At 57.0% G+C, this 21,725-nt stretch overlaps 1 protein-coding gene across 1 annotated transcript; it reads left to right on the forward strand.

The window, feature by feature from the left end:
* Positions 1-2,516: 2,516 nt before the first annotated feature.
* ARHGEF19 (Rho guanine nucleotide exchange factor 19) lies at positions 2,517-19,807 on the forward strand (the record flags this gene model as incomplete). Its single annotated transcript, XM_080801738.1, has 21 exons — positions 2,517-2,741; positions 2,966-3,031; positions 3,555-3,683; positions 6,142-6,270; positions 8,623-8,702; positions 8,800-8,870; positions 9,779-10,222; positions 10,625-10,906; positions 11,067-11,175; positions 11,252-11,328; positions 11,623-11,885; positions 12,611-12,771; positions 12,890-13,042; positions 13,279-13,408; positions 13,552-13,626; positions 13,784-13,873; positions 14,042-14,202; positions 16,301-16,459; positions 16,766-16,845; positions 18,513-18,617; positions 19,032-19,807. The coding sequence occupies 21 exons, from the start codon at positions 2,517-2,519 to the stop codon at positions 19,187-19,189; spliced, it is 3,147 nt and encodes a 1,048-aa protein (XP_080657864.1). The 3' UTR covers positions 19,190-19,807.
* Positions 19,808-21,725: the final 1,918 nt, after the last annotated feature.

Raw genomic sequence — 21,725 nt, forward strand, 5'->3', positions numbered from 1 at the left:
TCACAGGGAGGAGATCTGGGCCATGAGGGTGCCTTCCTTATGTGCCCACTCTGCAACACCTGTGCCACGTGGAATATTTCCAAGATCTGCCCCATGGCCAGGTGAGCCAGAGACAAGAGCAAGGGAATGGACAGGGGTTTGGGACACCTGGGCCTGGCTGCGGGGAAGGCAGTGCTGGTCCTGCAGTGTGTCCTCTCTCCCTCCCTTACAGCTGGGCTGCTTCTCTGTCTGGCAGCTGTGTTCTTCAGCATCTTCATGTCCTTCTGAGCCCTCCTGAGCCACAGCCTTCCTGGAGCACTGGAAGTGCAAGAGCATCCCCTTGGCCCACCACTAGGCTCTCAGTGGCTTCCAGGAAGAGGAGGTGATGCCCGGCGCAGCCCACCAGGTCCAGAACTCCACTTCCCAGAATTCTCAGAGACCACAAGGCATGCTGGGAAGAGCCCAGACCGGAGTCCATCATTCCAGGTTCCAAATCTGGCTCCTTCCCACACCTCCTGGGTTACTTTACCACCCTCCCCTGATATCAGGATGATACCAGGTTTGGTGAGATTAAACAATGGGCATATTTAGGGTCTCAAAGAGAAACTCTGGAACAGGGAGGAAGGGGAGAAGCATTCCATTCACCCATCTATCCAGCCACCCACCAAACACCCAATCATTGATCCTGAATCTCTTTGCTTGTCCCCATCTCCACCCCCGCTCCCTCCTCCACCCCCACCCCCTGTCCCAGTCACACTGCTTCACCTGGACCACTGTGGTAGCCTTCCCAAGATCTCCCTGCTTCCATGTTTGCCCTACTTAATTCATTTTCAGGGCCAGGGTGACCTTTTGAAAACACAAATCACATCATGCATTGCCCTCATTCAACGCCTTCTAGGGGGTCGTATTATGCCCTACAGGCTGCATGAGGTTAAACAGATGTGGGAGGACCGAGAAAGCAGTCAGGGAACACAGAGGTAGCAAAATCGATGTGAATGGTGCCCTCTAGAATACGGTGGTATACAGCTCATGCACCCTAAAGAATGGCCCTGCCTTTGCACAGACTGATCTTCCCTGCCATTACCACCACCACCATGAGGTGCTGTCCCCCCCCCAGCCAACTCCTTACTTAGATCAGTCCTTCATCGGACTTGTTCACAATTACATATTTGTGCTTGTTCATTTGAGGTCTGTCTCCCCAGCTAGACTGTGGTTGCATCCGGGCCTGGGCCATGCCCAGGTTGTTCACCACATCATGTCCGGTATCTATTGCAGAACTGTATGTGGTCAGTTAATAGTTATTTTTTTAAAGATTATTTATTTTGGCAGGGGGCAGACGGAGAATCTCACACAGACTCTGCACTGAGTCTGGAGCCTGATACGGGGCTCGATCTCATGACCCCAAAATCACGATCTGAGCCAAAACCAAGAGTTGGACGCTCAGTCATCTGAGCCAGCCAGGTGCCGCAGTCAGTTCACAGTTATTGAATGAGCTAGTGCATTATCCACTATCTGTCCATCCGTCCTCATGCCGGTCAGCCGTCCCTCATCTGCTCATCCACAGTCATCCATCTGTCTGTCCACCCATCTGCCCTTCTGCTCACCCACTTGTGCACCCACTCATGGAGATTTGCCAGTTGTTTCCTATCCGGTTTGCCCACCCATCTGTCCCTCTCCTGTCCACCCAGCCATCAGCCTATCCAGCCCTCTCCCACAAGTGCAGCCACTGTTGTTCACATGTGCCTTCCATCTATGCATGCATCCATCCACAGGTGTTTAGCCAGAACCTTGGGGAGAAAGGCCCTGCAGAGACAAAAATGACTTGGACCTCGTTCCTGTATTTCCAGAACTCCCTGCACAAGCAGAAAATGATGGAGGCTCCCCCAACCCCGGGGTTGTAACACCCAGCCTCTTGGGCCCCAGGAGGCACACCTGTTGCCTCTCTGAACAGGAGTATGCATGTCCAGAGTTGGCCGCTCTGGGCCCACAGATGGCCCAGATCCCAGTGACAGGCTTTTGAAGGAGTCCCACTTCCCTTCCACATTGCACCTGCCTTCCTCACCTACTCACCAGCTCTGCAGCCCTCCTTGTCACGGTGAGGGGGCTTTGGGCCCTTGCTCTGACACCCCTGCTAGCATTGCTCAACAACAACCGGTTGGAGAGCCGACTGGACGCACAAGTTCCCGTGCGAGTCTTGGAGGCCAGAGGCTGAGCGGATACAGGGCACTGGAATCTGGCTGCCTCTGCTTGAGGCCATGGCTCACCTTCATTGTGAATGTGAGCATGGGGCAAAGGAGGGGCGTACAGGGTCAGAGGGGGAAATAGAGATCAGAGTCTGGGAAAGGTGGCTTAGGAATGGGGAAATGGGGGCTGAATTCCAGGGTCAGAGGTAGGGAAATAAGAGGTAGAGTTCCAGGATTCTGGGCCCAGGCTCATCCTGCCCACGGGAATGGGTTTGGACTCAGGGTAGCTGGGAAATTGGGCCTTGGAGTCCCTCTGGCCCTGCAGGCTTTCCTCCTCGCCTTCACGCGGACCTAATGCATCTCCTGCGCCAGGAGGAACACCATAGCCTTCTGTGCAGCTTCGTCAACTGCACAACTGCGCCCGCACCACCAGTCTACCTTGCCCAGGAGGACCTCACGCCCTCCAAGTGGGAGCCTCAAGGAGGGGCTCTGGGCCTGTCTGGGAGGGGTGGAGCGCTGAGCCTGGGGATGCACGGGGCCTGGCTGGGGGGCCGGGGTGCTGAATCCGGAGGCAGAGAGGTGAGCCCGTGGGTGGGAGGGGTGGGGCGGGGCCTGACTGGGAGGACAGAAAGCTGAGTCTGCGCAGCGGACTGCTGGGCAGGGCTTGGGGCGGGGGCGGGGGGGGGGGGTTGCGGGTATCGCTGAAGGGGCGGGGCCAGGCACCAGGGCCCGAAGGGGCGGGAGAGACTCGCGGGACCCCGCGCCCTCCTCAGCTCAGGTACGCGGCCTTTTGCGACCCACAGGGGAACCTCACCCTCTTCTACCGGAAACTGCTGGCCCTGCGTCTGGGCTTCATCGTCGCCTTCGAGGTAGGCTCAGCTATTTGTGTGTGGGACACACTTGGGTTCAAGTTCAAGCGCTGCCGCAGCCCAGATGTAAACGGAGGGTATGCTATAGGATAGTATCTACTTCACACGGTCGTTATGAAGATTCGGTGCCAAGCCCTTGCACAGTGTCCAGCACAGTGTACGTGCTCAATAAATAGCACTACTACTACCACTGTTCTCTTTAGGCAACGACCTGGAGGAAGGAGAGGAGGCATGCTCCCTCCGGCTTTGCTTAGGATCCTTTCTCCAGCTCTGCCTCTACCAGGGTCCCTAGTGTTACAGGTTTCGAATTATACCTGTGTCTTTGGGCAAATGACAACCGCTTAATGCTCCAGTCTCTTCACCTGTAAAACAGGAGTAGTAACTGTCTTCACCTCCTAGTGTTGTGAGAATTAAGTGAATTAATACCCGGGAAACCTCAGAATAGTGCCTAGCGTTCAGTAAGCGTCGATAAATTAAGGTAACTAAGGGACTCATTGTCTCTTTGGCTCCCCCATGCCCCCAGCACGTGGTGTTCGTGCGCCTCCTCATCTGGCTCGTGCCCGACGTTCCAGCCGCCCTGGTGACCAAAATAAAGCGCGAGCACTGTCTGGTCGTGCAGGAGCCTGCGGACAACCGGGTGGTGCAGTCTTCGGTCAGCGCGGCTAAATGACCCTGGCCCCTCCCTGACCACGCCCCTCGGCCCGCCTCCAGGCCTTAGCTCAGCCCCCTCTTGCCACGCCCTCTGGTTTGGCCTCTCCCGCAGGGAGAATTGGTCGGCTTCCTTCTCCTTTCAGCGTGGTCCCGCCCTTCACCGAACTCCGCCCATTTCCCGCCCCTTCTATAACATTATCCCCACTGGAGTCCCCTCTGCTCTCCAGGGCCAATTTACTTAGCCTGACCAAGCCATGCTTTCTGTCCTTTGCAGCAGGGGTGCTGTCCCCAGAGCCCAGGACTAGGGGCGAGTGAGGCGGGACTGCCTTTCAAGAATCCTAGGCTCCCCAGATGCTTCTTTCTCTTTGGGGGGGGTCCTCTGCCTCTGGCAGGGGGTCTGGGCAGTACCTTGGCCAGCGGCCCCAAGGTCGGCCTCTGAACTGGGATGCGAGGATTAGAGCTCTCTGAAGACCACTAGTCCCGCATTGCCTCCCTCTCCCTGTCGCAGTCTCCTGTTCTACGTGCAGTGCTGGCAACAAAACTCTCTGCCCCTCAGGGTGCCACCTCTCCACGGACACTTGGTTTACGCACACACACTGTGCAGTGTCTCTTCATTATGTCTGCATCCTCTAGAGACCAAGGGAGTGGAGGGACCCTAATCACTCAGTACTGAATGGTCACCAGTTGGTGGGGGAGAGTACCTTGGGATCTGGGCCCTGGACACCTGTCCCATATGCTCAAGGAGGCCTGCAGTGTATGAGTAAGAGTAAAAGGGTTTAGTCAGGAGAGCTGAGACACCTCCTAATGGACGTTTACACACTTTTCACCAGATCTTCCCAAAAGCCTGGTCATGTGGTCCTGGGATGTGGCTAAGGACAGAGGTTGGTAGTTGAGTCAAAGACCTGGGTTTGAGTATTAGTTCTGACACCTATTAACTGTATGACCTTGAGCAAGTGATTTAATCCTTTGGGCCTCAGTTTCATGTCTATAAAATAGAGACTTCATAGAGCTGATGAGAGATTGAATGGGATAATCCCCCCAATTTAACATGTACTTGTCCTCATCTGGTAAGTGGGAGCAATAACAGAGTCGTGGGCAAGAGTAAATGAATACAGTATCCCCTGCTTTTCAAAAGTTTGTGTTACAACCACTTGGCTTCCCCCAAAGAGCTCTATGAGTACCTGTTTTCACTAACCAGAAGAAATCCAGAGAAAATGTTTGCTATTGTGGAAAAAGGTGAAAAAGGGGGGAAATAGCATTCAACATTTGTTTTGCAAAGATCCATTATAGAGGCAGCACACACCCTGAGCGGAGAGCCTGCCCCACCGAGGTCTTCCCCGCCCTGCACTAGGCATCTCAGTATCAAACTACCGGAACTTTGAACTGTGTCCGCAAGCATCTATCCTTTATCTCGATTTATTTTGCCGTCTGTTAGGAAGATGTGTCCTCAAGTATCAGAAAAGTCTAAGAGAGGTTATTTTGGGGGTATGGAAATGCTAAAAACATTTTTCCATATACATTAATGGTAACTGCTTCTTCATTTTGTGCCATTTTTGGCTTAGGAAAGCTTTTGTAGGAAGGCTCTACTTTGGGGTAGTGGGGGAAACCTGTAAACAGATGTGAAGTGCTCAGAACAGTGCCTGGCACATAGTGTACAATAATTTATTCACAACATGAGTATTGGTATTTGTGTACATATTGGTATTAACACTGAGTATCTGGCCATTATGGAGTGCTTAAATACGTGGCAGGTAGTATGCGGAAAAGAACAGCTTTCCCTTTCATGGGCTTGGGATGATTGCATGGTTGCTGCAGTCTCCTTACTAGAGGCTGGTTCTACTTGGGCTGTTAGTTTATTGAGGGCTCATTCGGTGTGGACTAGAGACCTGGAAGGCTTCCTGGAGGAGGAGGCCATTGGAAATGGCAAGGTGGGTCATTCCAAGCAGCAGGGGAGGATGGGTCATTCATGAGAGCAGTGATGCTGAAAGGGTTGGTCAGGCTGGTCCTCGATGCATCACATCACCAACTTTCGTGATTTCCATCTCTCCACCATGGAAACGAGTGTTCCTATTTTATGGGTGCTGTAGCCAGCTCAGAGAGGGTCAGAAAACTGCAGAGTTCTCAGGGTCCCTGAGGAGTCCAAGGCTTAGAAGTTTCTCTGTGAAGCCACTCCTCCCCCAGCATGTCTTACATTGGGGAAGCTTCAGAAGAGGGGTGAACTGTTTCTTGGGCAGAAAAGCAGTGCTTCCCCCATCTTTAGGACATCGGTCTGGGGTCCTTCAGAACCTCTCCTGGGCATAGGACTCCCATTGTTCCAGCCCCCCTCTTGTACCCCAGACTGGCCAAACCGGTTCTGGGGAAGGGGGGCGGGGAGCAGGCACGTTGAGACAGCCGCCCGCCTGCCTGCGAGGTTCCCTCCGCCTTCGCCTCCCCCCCTCCCCGCCCCACACAATACCCAGGATCGTGCACTGCCCGGCTCAGGGGCCATGCTGACATCGCCCCCTGAGGACCCAGCTGCAACCCCAGAGCCCCCAGGTGGTCTGGAGCCCTGGACCGTGTCGGAGGCTGGACGGAGCTCCCTGGCTGAGGTAGGGCCCCACCCTGCTGCCAGCAGTCCCATCCTCCTCCCGCCAGTGTTCCCAGAGTGAGTCCTTTGTGCTGCCCGCCTGGCCTCTGATCCGGGCTCCCACCCACTTATGGTCTCCTGAGGCTCCACAGCCTGTTTGGCTTGGATCCCCCTTCCAGCCATGACCTTCCACTCGGCTTTGTCCCTGAAGGGGCACAGGGGCCATGGCAGGGCCCTACTCCTCTGGGCACTGGGGCAAGGGGGACCAGGGAGGGGGCAGGGAAATCCTGGGCGTAGGAAGCAAGAGGTGCTCTCCCTGAACCACAGTAGTATCCAGAGACCCTCTCTGCCAGCCTTGCCAAGTGGGTCCCTTGTCTGTGTGATTAGCAGCGTCCACTAGATGGGGCCCTCCTTGGCCCCTACTGTCCTTCTCTGGCCATGGAGACACTCATGATGACACGAGCTTCCTAGAGGGGGTAGCCAAGAAGGACTTTCCATGTTACTTTACAGATGGGGACACTGAGGCCCAGGAATAGACTATGACTCGTCTAGGGCCACACAGCTGGTAGTGTCAACACTGGGCTTGAACCTTGGCAGGGGTTTTCCCCTGTAGGTTCCAGAATGACCCTCGGCACTAGAATATTCAGTGATCATTTCTGGGGCCGGGAATGACCATGCTACTTGGGGCCAGTTCTCTTCCTGAGGCTTTTTCCTTTTTTTTTTTTTTTCCCCCTAGCAGAGATGAGCTGCACACAATATGAACACAGCTCAACCCCTTCTTGGTCCTGAGCACTGAGGTTGAGTGGGCCACATCTTTGGAAGGCCATAGGGCTGGTATCCCAGCTAGATGGGTCATTCCCATTGCCTTTTAGTCTGACAGAGGTGGAGGTTGACTCATCCCTGACTTTTCCCCTAGGGACCTGCCTCCAGCCTCCTCTCTACAGAAAACCTACCACCTTCCCCTGGCATTCACCCAGGCTTCTCCTCTAAGCTCTTAATAGGGGGTGCTCCTGCCCCAAGGCTTCCATGTTTTTGCTCATTTATCCCTGTAACTCAGGAGGGTGTGGGGTGGTGTGCTCCCCGCCTTCCAGGGGCTTCCCATATCCAAGTGGAGAGGATCTCCCAGGATATAAGGGAGCAGAAGCATGTGTGTATTCTTGCACGCGGGTCCTCACGGAAGCAAGTGGGACTTCTATGTCGAGAACTTCAGATTCCTGGAGAGAAAGAGACTTCTCTGGCAGGCAGTGGTCCCGAGTCTCCTTCCACACGCTCCTACAAAGAACGGTGGGTCTCATCCTCACTGACTCAGTTTCCCCATCCATGGGATGGCCCATGCCACCTGCCCGACTAGAGAAAGACTAATCACAATACTCAGGAGAATGACTATCAACTACGAAGCTCCCACCATGTGCAAGGGGCTTTACACACGCTGTCATAGATTCACATATTAGTGTTTTAAAGCTGGTATGAGTGGCCTATTTATCAGATGAGGAAACAGAGACGTGCTCAGATGGACAGAGGTTTAAGGTACATGCTAAAGTTGTCCCTGTGGAGAGGGCCTGGCAGAGTAACTGTCTCTTAGCAGCAGCCCCACTCCAGGCAGGGACTGAAGAGAGCAGGGGAGAAGCTGTGCAGATAGAGTGCCCCCCCCCCCGCCCCGGGTCCTCTCCTCCATCCCTCCCTCATCCCTCGGTCACTGACACTGTCACTGTTTCTCTCAGGTCAAGATTTTCTCCCTATCCATGTTTACTGGGTCACTGGCTATTTCAGCTGGAACAGTTAGCCATTACTTCCTCCAGGAAGCCTTCCTGGAATGCTCAGGTCAAGTCGAACCCAGCACTGATGGTTCCTCTGGCTTGGCTCCTGCCAACCCCGAGTTGTAACTGTTCTCATTTTTACCTCCCTCACTAGACTGGCAACGCGGTGGGCCACAAAATGTTTGTCCATCTGTCTCCCTGTTTTTTTCCGGGCTTTGCATCTGTCTCTGAGTATCTGGTCTGTGACATTTTTGGTATCTCTGTCTCTCTGTCTCCATCCCTGGGTCCCTGAATGTCTCGGCATCTGTGGTTTTCTGGGTTTGAGTGTTTTGGGGTCTCCTGTGCTGAGATGCTGCCTAAAGGCTCTCCGTATCTCTGGGTCTCTATCTCTGTCTCTTTCTCCTGGGTCTCCTTGCCCTGCCAGGCTGGGCACTGCTCCTCTGGCCAGAGGGGGCCTCTGGGTGTGGGGGGGGTCCTTGCTGCCCCGCCTGCCCACAGTGAGGCCAGGCAAGGGTAGGCCCCCGCCCAGCCCGCTGCCTGCTCCCTCCCTCCCTCCCGCTTGCCTCACCACAGGGTTTGATGAATCAAACTCTTTGTCTGGGTGGGATCTCCCCCAGCCAGCTGGGCAGAGAGAGGGCTTCCCCAGCCGCGGGGAACAGGAGAAGAACAAGATCAACAGCGGCCCTCGGCTGGAGAGGTGAGGGGCTGCGGGAGGGCAGCGGGTGGAGGGCCGGGGGAAGGGCTTTGGGGGCTCAGATCCCTCTGTCATCAGGCCTGTCCCGAGGCTCCGGCAGACTCCTTAGGGATGACTTCCTGCCCAGAGAGGACCCGGTCAGCCTGGCTCGATCTGGGGCTGAGAGCCCGGGTAGGGAAGAACCCCTCTCTCGCCCCAAATTGGGGAGCTGGGACATCTCCCTGCCCTTCTCCCGGGAGGGCCTAGCCTGATCTGGGTGGTGGCCCGCCTGCCAGTCTGTGACCCTCCCAGCCAGCCTGGCAGGGTGTGGGCACCACTCAGCGCTGAAGGCTGCAACTCTGGGCATGGGAGCGGAGGTTGGGTAACACCAAAGCAAGGACTTCTGGGCCTGTGTGTTTGCGTTGGTATCTCGGTGTGTGAGTGTGAATAGAACAGGAGTGTGAGAAAGCTTGAGCGGATACATAAATATCTGATGGGTCAGCGTGCGTGTGTGTGTGAGAGCGGAGAGAGAGAGAGAGAGTCTGTGAATATATGTAGTTGTGTGAAAAGTGTGTGAATGTGTAAGCCTGTGAATATGAAGTGTCTGAGTGTACCCATGAAAGTGTGTATGTCCATGTGTCTCCTTGGAAGGAAACGTGTGTGCATGTGCATGGAACATACACAGATTGTGCGACAATGTATGTCTGTATGTCTGATCATAGGTCAGTGAGAGTTGAAAATGCACGAGCTGGTTCAAAGCACAGAGTCAGAAGCAAGACTGCCTGGGTTTGAATCCTGGCTCCCCCATATGCCAAATAACTTCTGTGCCTCCCCTACCTCACCTAAAAAATGGGGACAAAACTAGCGTCCCCTCAGGGTGGTGAGGATTAGATGAAATGACATATATAAAGCACTTGGCCTGCCATTTGGTAAGTGCCAGTAAGTATTAGCTATTACTATGCGATTTGGTGTGTGAGTGTGCTTGAACAGATGTGTGTGCATGTGTGTACACAAGGGTTTGTCCAGGCCTCCAAGACAAAGGTGGCTTGCTGGCCAGCCCTCCTGTTCTGTGTCTGCCTCTCATACCTTTTCCCCTGCAGGCCCAGGTGGGTGGCAGAGCAAAGGAGGAATGGACTGCGGGCCACCTGCCACCCTCCAGTCCCACCTGGCTGGGCCACGTGGCACTGCCCGCCGCCCAGTAGCTGTGTGCCAGCAGGAGAGTCTGTCCTTTGCAGAGCTGCCCACCCTGCAGCCCCCGAGCCCTGTGTGTCTGGATCTCTTCCCTGTTGCCCCAGAGGAGCTGCGGGCTCCCGGCAGCCGCTGGTCCCTGGGGACCCCTGCTCCTCTCCAAGGGCTGCCATGGCCACCATCCCCGGAAGTCCCAGACACCGAGATCTCCACCAGTGGGGGGCTGCGGCCCAGCAGAGCTGGCAGCTGGCCACACTGTCCTAGTGCCCAGCCCCAAGCTCTGGAGGGACCCTGGAGTCCCCAGCACCCACAGCCACAGCGCCGGGCCAGTCACGGCTCGGAGAAGAAGTCTGCTTGTAAGTCACTCTGGGTGAGGGGGTGGTGCCTAGTGGGACAGACAGGGGAGAAGTTGGGTGGCTCTTTTAAGACTCATAAGCCCCAGAGCTCCCCCAAACAGGCAGGACAAGTGGTAGATTCTAGTGACAAGAGAAATGGAAATCAGGGAGGACAGGTGACTTCTCAGAGGCTGCACGGCAGATGAGTGGCTGTCCTGGGCTCTTGGCCCTTTGCCCACTGCAGTCAGGCACTATGTTCTCTCTACTAGCCCTCTTGTTGATCCCATTTGGGGACGGGGACCAGATCCTGGCCAAAACACTGACCTTTTCCTCAGATGCTCTGGGCCACAGGGTAGCAACAGGGAGGAGTGGAGAGAGCGCCCAGCGGATGCCAGCCAGTGCGCTCACCCCACTTCCCCACAGGGCGCAAGATGCGGGTCTATCAGCGTGAAGAGCTCCCTGGCAGCCCTGGAGCCCATGCTGTCTTCCTGGAGCCTGGCCAGGCAGCAGAGCAGACCCTGAGCACAGAGGAGCCTAGGCCACCGGAGCTGTCCGTACCCTCCAGAGTAGGCCTGGAGGGGCCCGAGCGCAGGCGCTTCTCAGCCTCTGAGTTGATGACCCGCCTGCACTCTTCCCTACGCCTGGGGCGGAATTCAGCAGCCAGGGTGCTGACCCCAGGGTCAGGCACTGGCGCAGCTCGGGAAGGTACCAGCTTCTCCCCTGGGCCTTAAGAGCAGGCCATGAACCAGATGCAGCATGGGGCAAGGCCCACACCTGAGACTGGGTGCTGGTCAGCTGCAGCGTGGCACCCCAGCGCCCAGCGCCATTCTTGGAGCCACCCACCCTCAGCTCTCGCCCTCTCCAGGAAGAGCATCTGGAAGGGAGTCGCGCGGTGTAGAGATGAGGGTGGACGGTTTGGTGATGCCAGCCCCTGTTGACCCGAGCGGGTGCCATAGCGGCTGGCCCGAGCCCAGGTACCATCTCCCACTGCGCGCTCGGTCCGAGGAGGGGTGCAGGCGAAGAAGGGTCCTGACCCTGTCCGTTTCCTAGGCTGGACACGCCGGAAGAGCTGGCTCTGGGGTCCAGGAGCTCCAGCGAGCGGCGCCAGTCACGGTTTCTCCTTAACAGTACGTGGGACGAAGGGGCTGGGGGCGGGGGGTTTGGAGAGTTGAGAGGTTGGGATCTTGGCGAGAGGGAGGGAGAACCGAATCTCAGGAGCGAGCACAGTGGCCAGCACGCAGTGGGTGCGCAAGCAGTGTTTCTGGAAGGAGTGAGTGCGTGAGTGAACGAGTTCACGGTGTCCCGCTACCCGAACCGTCCGAAAGTGTCGTTTAGTGAGGCGGGCTCTCGGGGAGCCGGGCAGGAGCCGGACCGGGCAGGCGGGCGCCCCACGGCCCTCCCCCGCCCCTCTCCCCGCCCAGCGGTCCTCTACCAGGAATACAGCGACGTGGCCAGCGCCCGCGAACTGCGGCGGCAGCAGCGCGAGGAGGAGGGCCCGGGGGACGAGGCGGAGGGCGCGGAGGAGGGGCCCGGGCCGCCGCGCGCCAACCTCTCCCCGAGCAGCTCCTTCCGGGCGCAGCGCTCGGCGCGAGGCTCCACCTTCTCGCTGTGGCAGGACATCCCCGACGTGCGCGGCAGCGGCGTCCTGGCCACGCTGAGCCTGCGCGACTGCAAACTGCAGGAGGTGGGCGCCGGGAGCCGGCGGGGCGGGGCCGGGCCGGCGGGGCAGGCGGCCGGGAGGTGGCCCTGGGGCCCGCAGGGGGCGGGGCCACAGGAGGGGCGGGGCCAGGAGGACGGGGGACGGGTCCCGCGACTTAGCGGGGCCCCGGGCCCAGGGTTACCGGGCCAGCGGGACTGCACGCTGCTGGAGGTGGGCGTGGGACCCAGCGGGGAAAGCGGGGCCACGAGAGGGCGGGGCCGGCGGGACCGTCTATGCGAAAGGTGGGTGCAAGGACCTGGGGCTGGCTGCTAGCGGGGACTGAGCCGCCGCTGGAAGGAGGGGTGGGGTCAGGGGTGGGGTCCGGGGCGGAGCCAACAGGGCCGGCGGAGGGGCGGAGTCAGGCTGGGCCGGCCGAGGTGGGACCGCGAAAGCGAGGACCGGGAGGGGCGGAGCCCTCTGGGGAGAAAACGCCTAGTGGGCGAAGGACTGAGAGGGCCCGGCTGGAGGGGCAGGCCCGATGGGTGGAGCTAGGGGTTCCACCTCTCAATCGAGGTCTTCCGTTGAGTTTGAACAAAAGCGCGCGGCCAGAGGTGGTCCCCTTCACCCGCCAGGTACTAGGTCATCGGAAGTGGGGCTGGAACAGCTGGGGGACGGGGAGGGAAAGGCGGGATCGGAAGGGTGGGTGGTGAGTTCACAGTGCCTGAGGCTGGCCGGTCCAGCCCTTTCAATCCCGCCTCCCCCCCACTCAGGCCAAATTTGAGCTGATCACGTCCGAGGCCTCCTACATCCACAGCTTGTCGGTGGCCGTGGGCCACTTCTTAGGATCTGCTGAACTGAGCGAATGTCTGGGGGTGCAGGACAAGCAATGGCTGTTCTCCAAACTGCCCGAAGTCAAGAGCACGAGCGAGAGGTGAGGGAGTGGTACGGTCAGGTGTAGTGGGGGCAGGGACAAAGCCTGTGACTGGCCGGGCTCCCAGGTCTGGGTTCTCGCCTTGACCCTGACCCTGACCTCTCACCGGACCCCTCAGGTTTCTGCAGGACCTGGAGCAGCGGCTGGAGGCAGATGTCCTGCGTTTCAGTGTGTGTGACATTGTGCTGCACCACTGTCCAGCCTTTCGCCGAGTGTACCTGCCCTACGTCACCAACCAGGCCTACCAGGAGCGCACCTACCAGCGCTTGCTGTAGGGCTAGAGGCTCTGAAAGGCGGGCGTGGGGTGGTGGGGGTCGGAGATAAAGGGAGTCTTAGGCGGGAATGGTTCCTGAATAGGGCTCTCTGACCAGGGTCAGGTTAGACCCAACCCCAAAGGGCAGGAAGGATGTGACAAGAAGGCACCTGAAAAACCAAGAGGGCGTCTGGGGTCATGGATCCTGGGATCTATGAGCCCATCTGTGACTCAGGCCCCTCCCCATCTTCCAGCCTGGAGAACCCCAAGTTCCCTGGCATCCTGGCTCGCCTGGAGGAGTCTCCCGTATGCCAACGTCTGCCCCTCACCTCCTTCCTCATCTTGCCATTTCAGAGGATCACCCGCCTCAAGATGCTGGTCGAGGTACTTGGAGGGCACCGGGCTACAGTGAGAGCTGTGGGGGGAATGGTGCTATGCCTTCCACAGCCCCTACTGGGTAACCACTGGCAGGCAGGGCTATGGGTGGAGGTCCCTGTGTGCTTCACCACACCGACCTCACCCTCTAGAACATCCTGAAACGGACAGCACAGGGCTCGGAAGACGAAGACATGGCCACCAGAGCCTTCAATGCACTCAAGGAGGTGAGCTCGGCTCTCCAGCACCCCCCCCCCAGATCCCCAGCATATCTTGAAATGAGCCCCGGCCAGCAGAGCCTCTGGTTCCCAGGTGGGAGCCTGAGGCTGGGCTCTGGGAGCCGGGGTTGGGGGACCACAGATGACTCACACACGGCATCCCCAGCTGGTGCAAGAGTGCAATGCCAGTGTGCAGTCCATGAAGAGGACAGAGGAGCTCATCCATCTGAGCAAGAAGATCCACTTTGAGGGCAAGGTGCACACCTGCCGCTGGTGGGGTGGAGTCCGCCAAGGGGCCACTGTCGTTCCGTCCTTCCCCAGGCACAGCACACCCCCCCACCCTCTCCCCTCCCCTGTTCTGTGCTGTCTGCCCTGCTGTCCGGGGCCTGACCTTTTCTCCCCCTTGCCTCCCCCATCCTTCCAGATCTTCCCACTGATCTCGCAAGCCCGCTGGCTGGTTCGGCATGGGGAGCTAGTGGAGCTGGCACCACTGCCTGCAGCGCCGCCTGCCAAGCTGAAGCTGTCCAGCAAGGCAGTCTACCTGCACCTTTTCAATGACTGCTTGCTGCTCTCCCGGAGGAAGGAGTGAGTCTAGGCAGGGTGCGGGAGGTAGACCGGAGCCAGGTCCCTTCTTCCTACCGTGAGGCATCACTGGGCCTGGAAGCCCCTGTCTGTGCTGCTGGGGCACCCTGAGCCTTGGAGGCTCCCCCAGAAAAGGCAGAGATGTGAGGCCAGTCCATTTTCCAGACCTGAGAACCAAGGGCTCGGCTGTATGCAGAGGACTCAATGGTGCTCTGAGCTTAAGACGAGTAGAGCAGAGATTAAGAGCACAATTCTGGAGTCTCAGCTCTGACCTAACTCATCAAGATAATGGCCAACATTTACTGAATGCCTGTCCGATGCCAGGCATGCTGTGTGCATAATTTTTTTAAATGATTTTATTTATTGATTTGACAGAGAGAGAGAGAGAGAGGTCACAAGTAGGCAGAGAGGCAGCAAGATGGGGACGGGGAAGCAGGCTCCCTGCTGAGCAGAGAGCCAGATGCGGGGCTCAATCCCAGGACCCTGAGACCATGACCTGAGCCAAAGGCAGAGGCTTAACCCACTGAGCCACTCAGGTGCCCCCACTGTTTGCACTATTATCCCCAGGCCTCTGAGCATCTGCCTGGAAAGTAGGCTCACCTGTCATTCTCAAGAGCATGGATCTAGTAAGTGCAGGAGCCGGGAGGCCAGATCTGCCTGATGTCCGATCCCAGGCTCTTAACCGTTGTATTATCTTATCTTCCATCTGTAACATAGAGACTATCATGTAGGGAGACTCAGTGTGATAATAAGACGGGGAAAGGGCTTAGCATAGTGCCTGGCACGCAGTGAACACACACTCCGTATTAGCTGTGATTGTTATCAGTTTGGGATGAGGGAGAAGTCTTTCTGAGTGAGGTAAGCCTTCAGGCTGGATGTGTTGAAGAAAGGACTTCTTAGGCTATGGGAAGGGTTCATTCCTGGTTTATTTATTCATTCATGAAAGTGTCACCGAACCCCTGTTCTCTTCCGGGCCCTGAAGGGTGCTAGGGTCATTTCTGCCTTTAGGAGCTCTCAGGACAATTAAGCTATATCCTGATAACCGCCTGGTTAGGGTTTTTAGGGGAAAGGTGCACTCCTACTGTAGCATCCCCTGGTATGGGGTGAGAATCTGTAAAGCTTCAAAGAGGAAGGGACATTTGAGCTGGGTTTTGAAGGATACATAGGAGTTTTCCAGGTGGCGAAGGAGTTTGGGAGGATATAGCAAAGTCACAGTAGGGTATAATAGCAGAGTGTGTTTGGGGGATGATGAAGCCTAAATATGGCTGGATTCGTAGAGGGGAAGGCCGGGAGAAGGAAGTGGGGTTGTTGAAAGTCATCGGACAGAGATTGTGCTTTCTGAGGGCCATGGGGAACATGGAGAGTTATGTAGATGAGTGACATTTTACTCCCGGCCAGTTTGGAGGATGGACTGGAAAGGGCGAGACCAGAAGCTATTACAGATTGCCCAGATGAGAGTGGATCCACCCCAAAATGGTAGGGGGCCTGTGCGAAGCGGATTCCAGGGACAGTCAGGAGTTAAGTAGGGTGGAGCTGCTGGCGGGGTGTGTGGGGAGAGGGAGGGAAGAGGCTGGAATGATGGCTGAGTTTCCTCCTGGGCTACTTGACAGAGTCTTTCCCTGGACTGGGGAACCGTGAAGGGGTCTGGCTTGGACTGGGAGATACTGACTTCTGTTTAGACAGGTTGAGAAGAAGGGACCTGTGGGGCATCCTTGACCCACTCCCCTCCCCATCCTTCCCACAAGTGTTTATTGAACCCAAATGATGGGCCTGGCAGTGTGGAGCACTAGGATAGAATGGCGAAGAGCGACATAGTTCAGCTTCTACGTGGTCTGAGAGTCAGACACTAAGCAGCACAGGGGTCTCATCCGAGGGGCCGCCTGTTGGCTCTTTAGAACAGGGACTCAGAGAACCTGAAAGCGTGCCCCGGGACAGGGACTAGCTTTGTCACCTTTTTCTTCTGCCAGGGAGCCCGCGGGAATGGCGCTCCCCATTCCTTGTGGGGGCCTGCGGGCTTCTAGGGAGGTGACTGCCTTCCGAGTTTCCCCGGGGCGGGAGCCCGAGGGTGAGCGGGCTGACCTCACCTGCCCCGGTCCCGCAGGCTAGGGAAGTTCGCCGTGTTCGTCCACGCCAGGATGGCCGAGCTCCAGGTGAAGGACCTGAGCCTGAAGCTGCAAGGCGTCCCCGGCCACGTGTTCCTCCTCCAGCTCCTCCATGGGCCCCACGCGAAGCACCAGTTCCTGCTGAGGGCCCGGACGGAGTGAGTGGGCTTGGACGTGGGGGGAGAGGACCCCTGGGCGGGCACAAGGCCTTCTGGTGTGTGGCTGCAGGACGGCGGCCTGAGGCAGGCCACGGGTGGTGCTGGCGTCCGGGGGCTTCCGGGCCTGCTCTGTTAGGCTCAGAGCTGGGTGGGGCCCGGGCTCGGGGACAGACAGGGCTGTGGGGGACGGGGCGGGCATGCCCTGAGTCTGGACACCATGCCCAATCCTCCCAGCCCTGTCTCACCACCCTGGCCCTGGGAGACTGCACTTTGCGCGTTGTGACAACTCAGCCTCCCCCTCCCTAGAAGTGAGAAGCAGCGATGGATCTCAGCCCTGTGTCCCTCCAGCTCCCGGGAGGATACGGAGGTCTTCAGCGAGGGCCAAGGTAGCAGCCAGCCTCCCCCCACCCCGCCTCCAGGCCCACATCCCCCCAGGGTTGGGTCCCTCCCTGCTCTCCCCCTTTCCTCCCATCCTGGTGCTGGCAGAGGGGGTGGGGAGAGAGACCAGCCGGCCTGGGGCCATCAGGGGCTGCTGTGCAGACCCATGACAGAGCGGCAACATTTGCATAAGCCAGGCCTGACCCCCCCCCCCCCCGCCCTTCCCAGTGCTCAGGCGCCCCCGATGGCAAAGCCTTTTGTATCCTCCCATTTCATCCCCACATAAACCCATCTTACCAGTTAGAAAACAGAGGTTCAGAGAGGTTAAAGTGACTTATCCAAGTTCACCCAACTGGTAAGCAGCAGAGCTGAGACGGACACCCTCATCGGTCTGCACCTTCACCTCTACCTCTGTTGCAAAGGAACAGGAACCCAAGTGGCCACGGGGTGGGGTGGGGTGGGGTGGGGTGGGGGATCAGCTCTGTTGATCTAGAGGCTTCTCTCTGGGGTGTGAGTGAGGCCGGTAAGCCAGAGTGTTGCCCAGTCCGAGAGGGACCCTGATCCAGTGGACACCAGGCTGCTGCTGAGGGTTGCCGAGCAGGGGAGTTAGGGCTGAGCTAACGAAGGGAAAAGGGAGGGAGCTTGTTTCTACCTATACTTGTTCTGCATCAGGTCTGGTGTTGGCCACTTTTATACGCCTTTAGTTTACTTAATCCTCCTGATAACCCCGTTGGGTAGATTCATTTTCTCATATCTGAGAAAACAGGCTCAGAAATGTTAAGTAACTTGCCCAAGGTCAGACAGGCCAGTGGAGAGCAGAGCTGGGATTCAAGCCAGGTCTGGCCCCAAAGCCTGTGGTTTTCCCAATACTGCCAGCCTGTCTCCTGTGGTAGAAAGAGCTGAGGGCCTAGACTGAAGCAGATTCTCTGGCTTGGGCTAAGAGTCCTGTTTGAGCTGTGGGGTGAGTCTCCCATTCCTAAGAGGTGGTCAGAGAAGGCCCTGAAGGAGGAAGAGGGGCAACCATGGAAAGATTTGGGGGGGAAGTTCTCCTGGAAGGAGGATAGGCAGTGCAAAGGTCCTGAGGCAGGAGGGAGCTCAGAATGTTTGGGGAACGGCAGGGCAGCTAGTGTTGCTGAGCTCCGTGAGCAAGGGTCGGGGGGGAGGGGAAGTGGGGAGGAAGCGGGGCTAGTGAGGGCACAATGCCAGACCTTGCAGGACTCTGTAGGCTGTGGGGAGGGCTTTGGATTTTACTCAGAGGAGTAGAAAGCCCCAGAGGGTTATAATGGGGGTGGTGGTGAAGTAACTTGAATCCCAGTTGAGAAGGATGGATTAGAGGGAGCCCTGGAGTACTAACAGGGGCATATGAAGGGACGATTAGTGTTTTGTGGGGAGCGTCTGGAGGCAGGTGGACCTTGACCTGGAGGTCAGCCTCAATGTGTTAGACTGAGCTGGGGAGGTGGGAGCCCTGGGCAATAACCCAAGCTGGGAGGGACTGGATTCACCAAGGACTTGTATTTAGGGTAAGAGAGGAGGGTGGCCAGGGCGGGCAGAGGGAGGCGCAGAGAAAATGAAGCAGCAGCAGCCACCCTCTGACCCCTTTCCTTCCTCCTTCTACCCCTCCCCGCCCCCTATCATCCTCCCCTGGGGACTCCCTGACTCTCCCTTGGGCTGTCAGACCGCCCCCAGGTTCAGTGTGTCAGGACATACAAGGCTCTGCAGCCAGACGAGCTGACTCTGGAGAAGACGGACATCCTGGCTGTGAGGACCCAAACCAGTGATGGTGAGAGGGGCCTCCTGGGAAGGCCTCCCTGATGGGACCCGGATGGGCAGGAGGTAGCTAGATGGCTAAGATATCACAGGAAAAGGTTGTGCAAGTGTTGATCAACCACAGCATGTAGGAATCAAGTTAGACAAGAGGAGGAACTTCCCTCTTACAAAGCTGTAGGATTCAGAGTGACGGATGGGGAGGAATGGGAAATACCCTTCTTAGAGGATGTCAGGAAAAACAGGTCAGAAGTTCATCGGCGAGACTGCTAGAGGCAGGGTCCTTCCTGGAACTGGGACGCTGGGATGATGTCACCTCTGCCCTGGGGTGCAGACAAGGCTTGCATCAGGGCCTAGGCTTTCCCTGGCAGACCCAGCCCTGGTGTCCCTTTGATGCCACTAATGCTGCTCCTGGCCTGCGTGCCTCTAGGCTGGCTGGAGGGGGTCCGCCTGGCAGATGGTGAGAAGGGGTGGGTGCCCCAGGCCTATGTGGAAGAGATCAGCAGCCTCAGTGCCCGCCTCCGAAACCTCCGAGAGAGTAAGCGGATCACAAGTGCGCCCAGCAAACTGGGGGAGCCCCCCGCGTGATGGGTGGGACGCCAGCTCCGTGCCCAGCTCCTGGACAGGTCTGCAGGGACCTCTGGTGTCGCGTGCCCAAGGCCACTGCTGGTGTTCCATGGCCTGGCGTCCGGAGTACAGCCCGTCCTCACGCTCCTCCCAGTCCACTTTAGGGCCGACACCGGTTTCTTCCTCTGGCATAGGGACTGCACAGGTGACCTGTGATATCTGGCAAGGACTGGGGCTCACTCCCTTCATGCTGCCTGACTCTTGGTCCCTCTGGCAGGGACCCAGCTGGGGACAGCTCTGGTGCTGACGGGTGCTGGGACATATATATAGAGAGATGTATATATATCTGGGGTCTTCTCGCCAGAGCCTGCATGGGCCCTGGCGGCTGTGACTTTTCTGTAAATAAACTCCCATGATGCCTTGGCTTGGAGTCTGCAAGCTGTCTGATGCTGCCCCCCTCCAGCACCACTTCCTCCAGCTAAAGGTCAGGAGGCTCTCTGGCTGCCTCCCAGTGGGGAGAGCTCACCTCTTATCCAGAGGAGGGGACAGCAGGGCTGGGTGTGAATTAGACTGCTTTGGGCGGCAACTGACAAGATACTGGATTCAACCAGGCTTGGAGATTGAAGACACTTTATTGGCTCTTGTGTCTGCTTCTTATAGCTGCTGTAACAAATGATCACACACCAGGTGACTGAAACCAGTAGGACTGTATTCTCTGACTGCTCTGGAGGCCAGAAATCTAAAGTCAGTATCGCTGGGCCAAAATCCAGGTGTCGGCAGGGCAGGACCCTGTCCTGTAGTGGGGATGCCTGCCCAGGGGAGAATGGGTCCTTGCCTCTCGCATCTCTGGTGGCTGCCAGCTCTCCTCGGCTTGTGGCCACACCACTCAGACTCTGTCTCTGGAGTCACACTGCCTTCTTCTCTGTGTGTCTGTGTCAGATCTACGTCTGCCTCCCAAGGATAAGGATACATGGATTTTATTTGAGGTCCACCCAGATAATCTCTCCATCTCAGAGTCCTTACCTTAAATCCCTCCGGAAAAATCTGTCCCCCCCTCCCTTGTTCATCATAGAAGATAACACTTACCAATTCTAGGGACTAGGAGGCAGATGTCTTTTAGAGGACCATGTCTCAGCCTACCACAGTTCTCAAAACTAAGAAGTATATGGGCAAGGTGGGCTTCAAGCAAGGCTTGATCCAGCAGCTCCTGTGACATCACTGAGGACTCTGTTCTTTCCATTCTTCTACTTGGTTTTCCTTGGTATTGTCTTCATCCTAAGGCTTCCAGGGGCTTCTTTATTCACATCGAACATGGAAGGAGGGTATTTTGTTTTGAAAAGATTTTGTTTATTTATTCAACAGACAGGGAAAGAGAGCACAGCCGGGGGAGAAACAGGCAGAGAGAGGGAGAAGCAGGCTTGCTGAGCAGGGAGTCCGATGTGGGGCTTGATCTCAGGACCCCGGGTCATGACCTGAGCTGAAGGCAGATGCTCAATGACTGAGCCGCCCAGGTGCCCCTGGAAGGAGGGAACTGTCTTTGTCCCAACATTCCCTGTCAAAGTCCGGGGATGCTTTCTGATTAGACCAGCTTAGGTCATGGGGCTACCTCTGGGTTGATCATGGTGGCCAGGGGGTGGTGTGTGCTGAGAGACCTAGCCTAGGTCATGTGCTTTAGCCCTGGAGTCAGGTTGGGGACCTACCTTTCTTGGAACCCCACTGGTTCCCACATAGAGTCTGATGGCTGCTGCACAGGAGAGGTAGCTTCTGGGGAGGCCAATGTTCATGGAAACCCCAATCACCCAGGAGGGTAGAAACACCAGGGAATGAACCTGAGATGCGAACACACCTGGGCAGACCAGAGCATCCTTCACCTCTCAAAAGGAGGTCGCGGGGCAAAGAAAACGTGAGCCAGGTTGGTCCTAGAAGGCAAACATGGGCAGATGGGGAGCCACTCAGACCCATGAAGGAGCTTTTGGGAATGGCTTTCTAGCCTGAGATGGTGCAGGGGGCGTGGAGCGTATGGGCGAAGGGGGCAGTCACATTTGAATTTGAATCCTGGATCCGACATTGATACCCATGTGACTTTTTTTTTTAGACTTTTTTTTAAGGTTTTATTTATTTATTTGACAGACAGAGATCACAAGTAGGCAGAGAGGCAGGCAGAGAGGAGTAGGGAGCAGGCTCCCCGCTGAGCAGAGAGCCTGATGCAGGGCTTGATCCCAGGACCCTGAGATCATGACCTGAGCCGAAGGCAGAGGCTCAACCCACTGAGCCACCCAGGCGCCCCCCCCCATGTGACTTTTTAAAATAAAGTTTTCACTTTGGAATAATTATAGATTTACAGAAACATTTCAGAGGTGGCCCAGAGAGTTCCAAATGTCTGTTTCCCTGCTGTTAAGATCTTCCATTACCATGGTACCATTGTCAAAACTAAGAAACCAACGCGGGTACATGACTATTAACTAAACTCCAGATTTTATTCGGATTTCACCGGTTTTCCCACTAATGTCCTTTTTCTGGTCCAGAAATCGGATCCAGGATCCCACACTGTGTCTTG

Source organism: Martes martes, assembly GCF_963455335.1.
Source record: "Martes martes genome assembly, chromosome: 4".
NCBI classification, from domain to species: Eukaryota; Metazoa; Chordata; class Mammalia; order Carnivora; family Mustelidae; genus Martes; species Martes martes.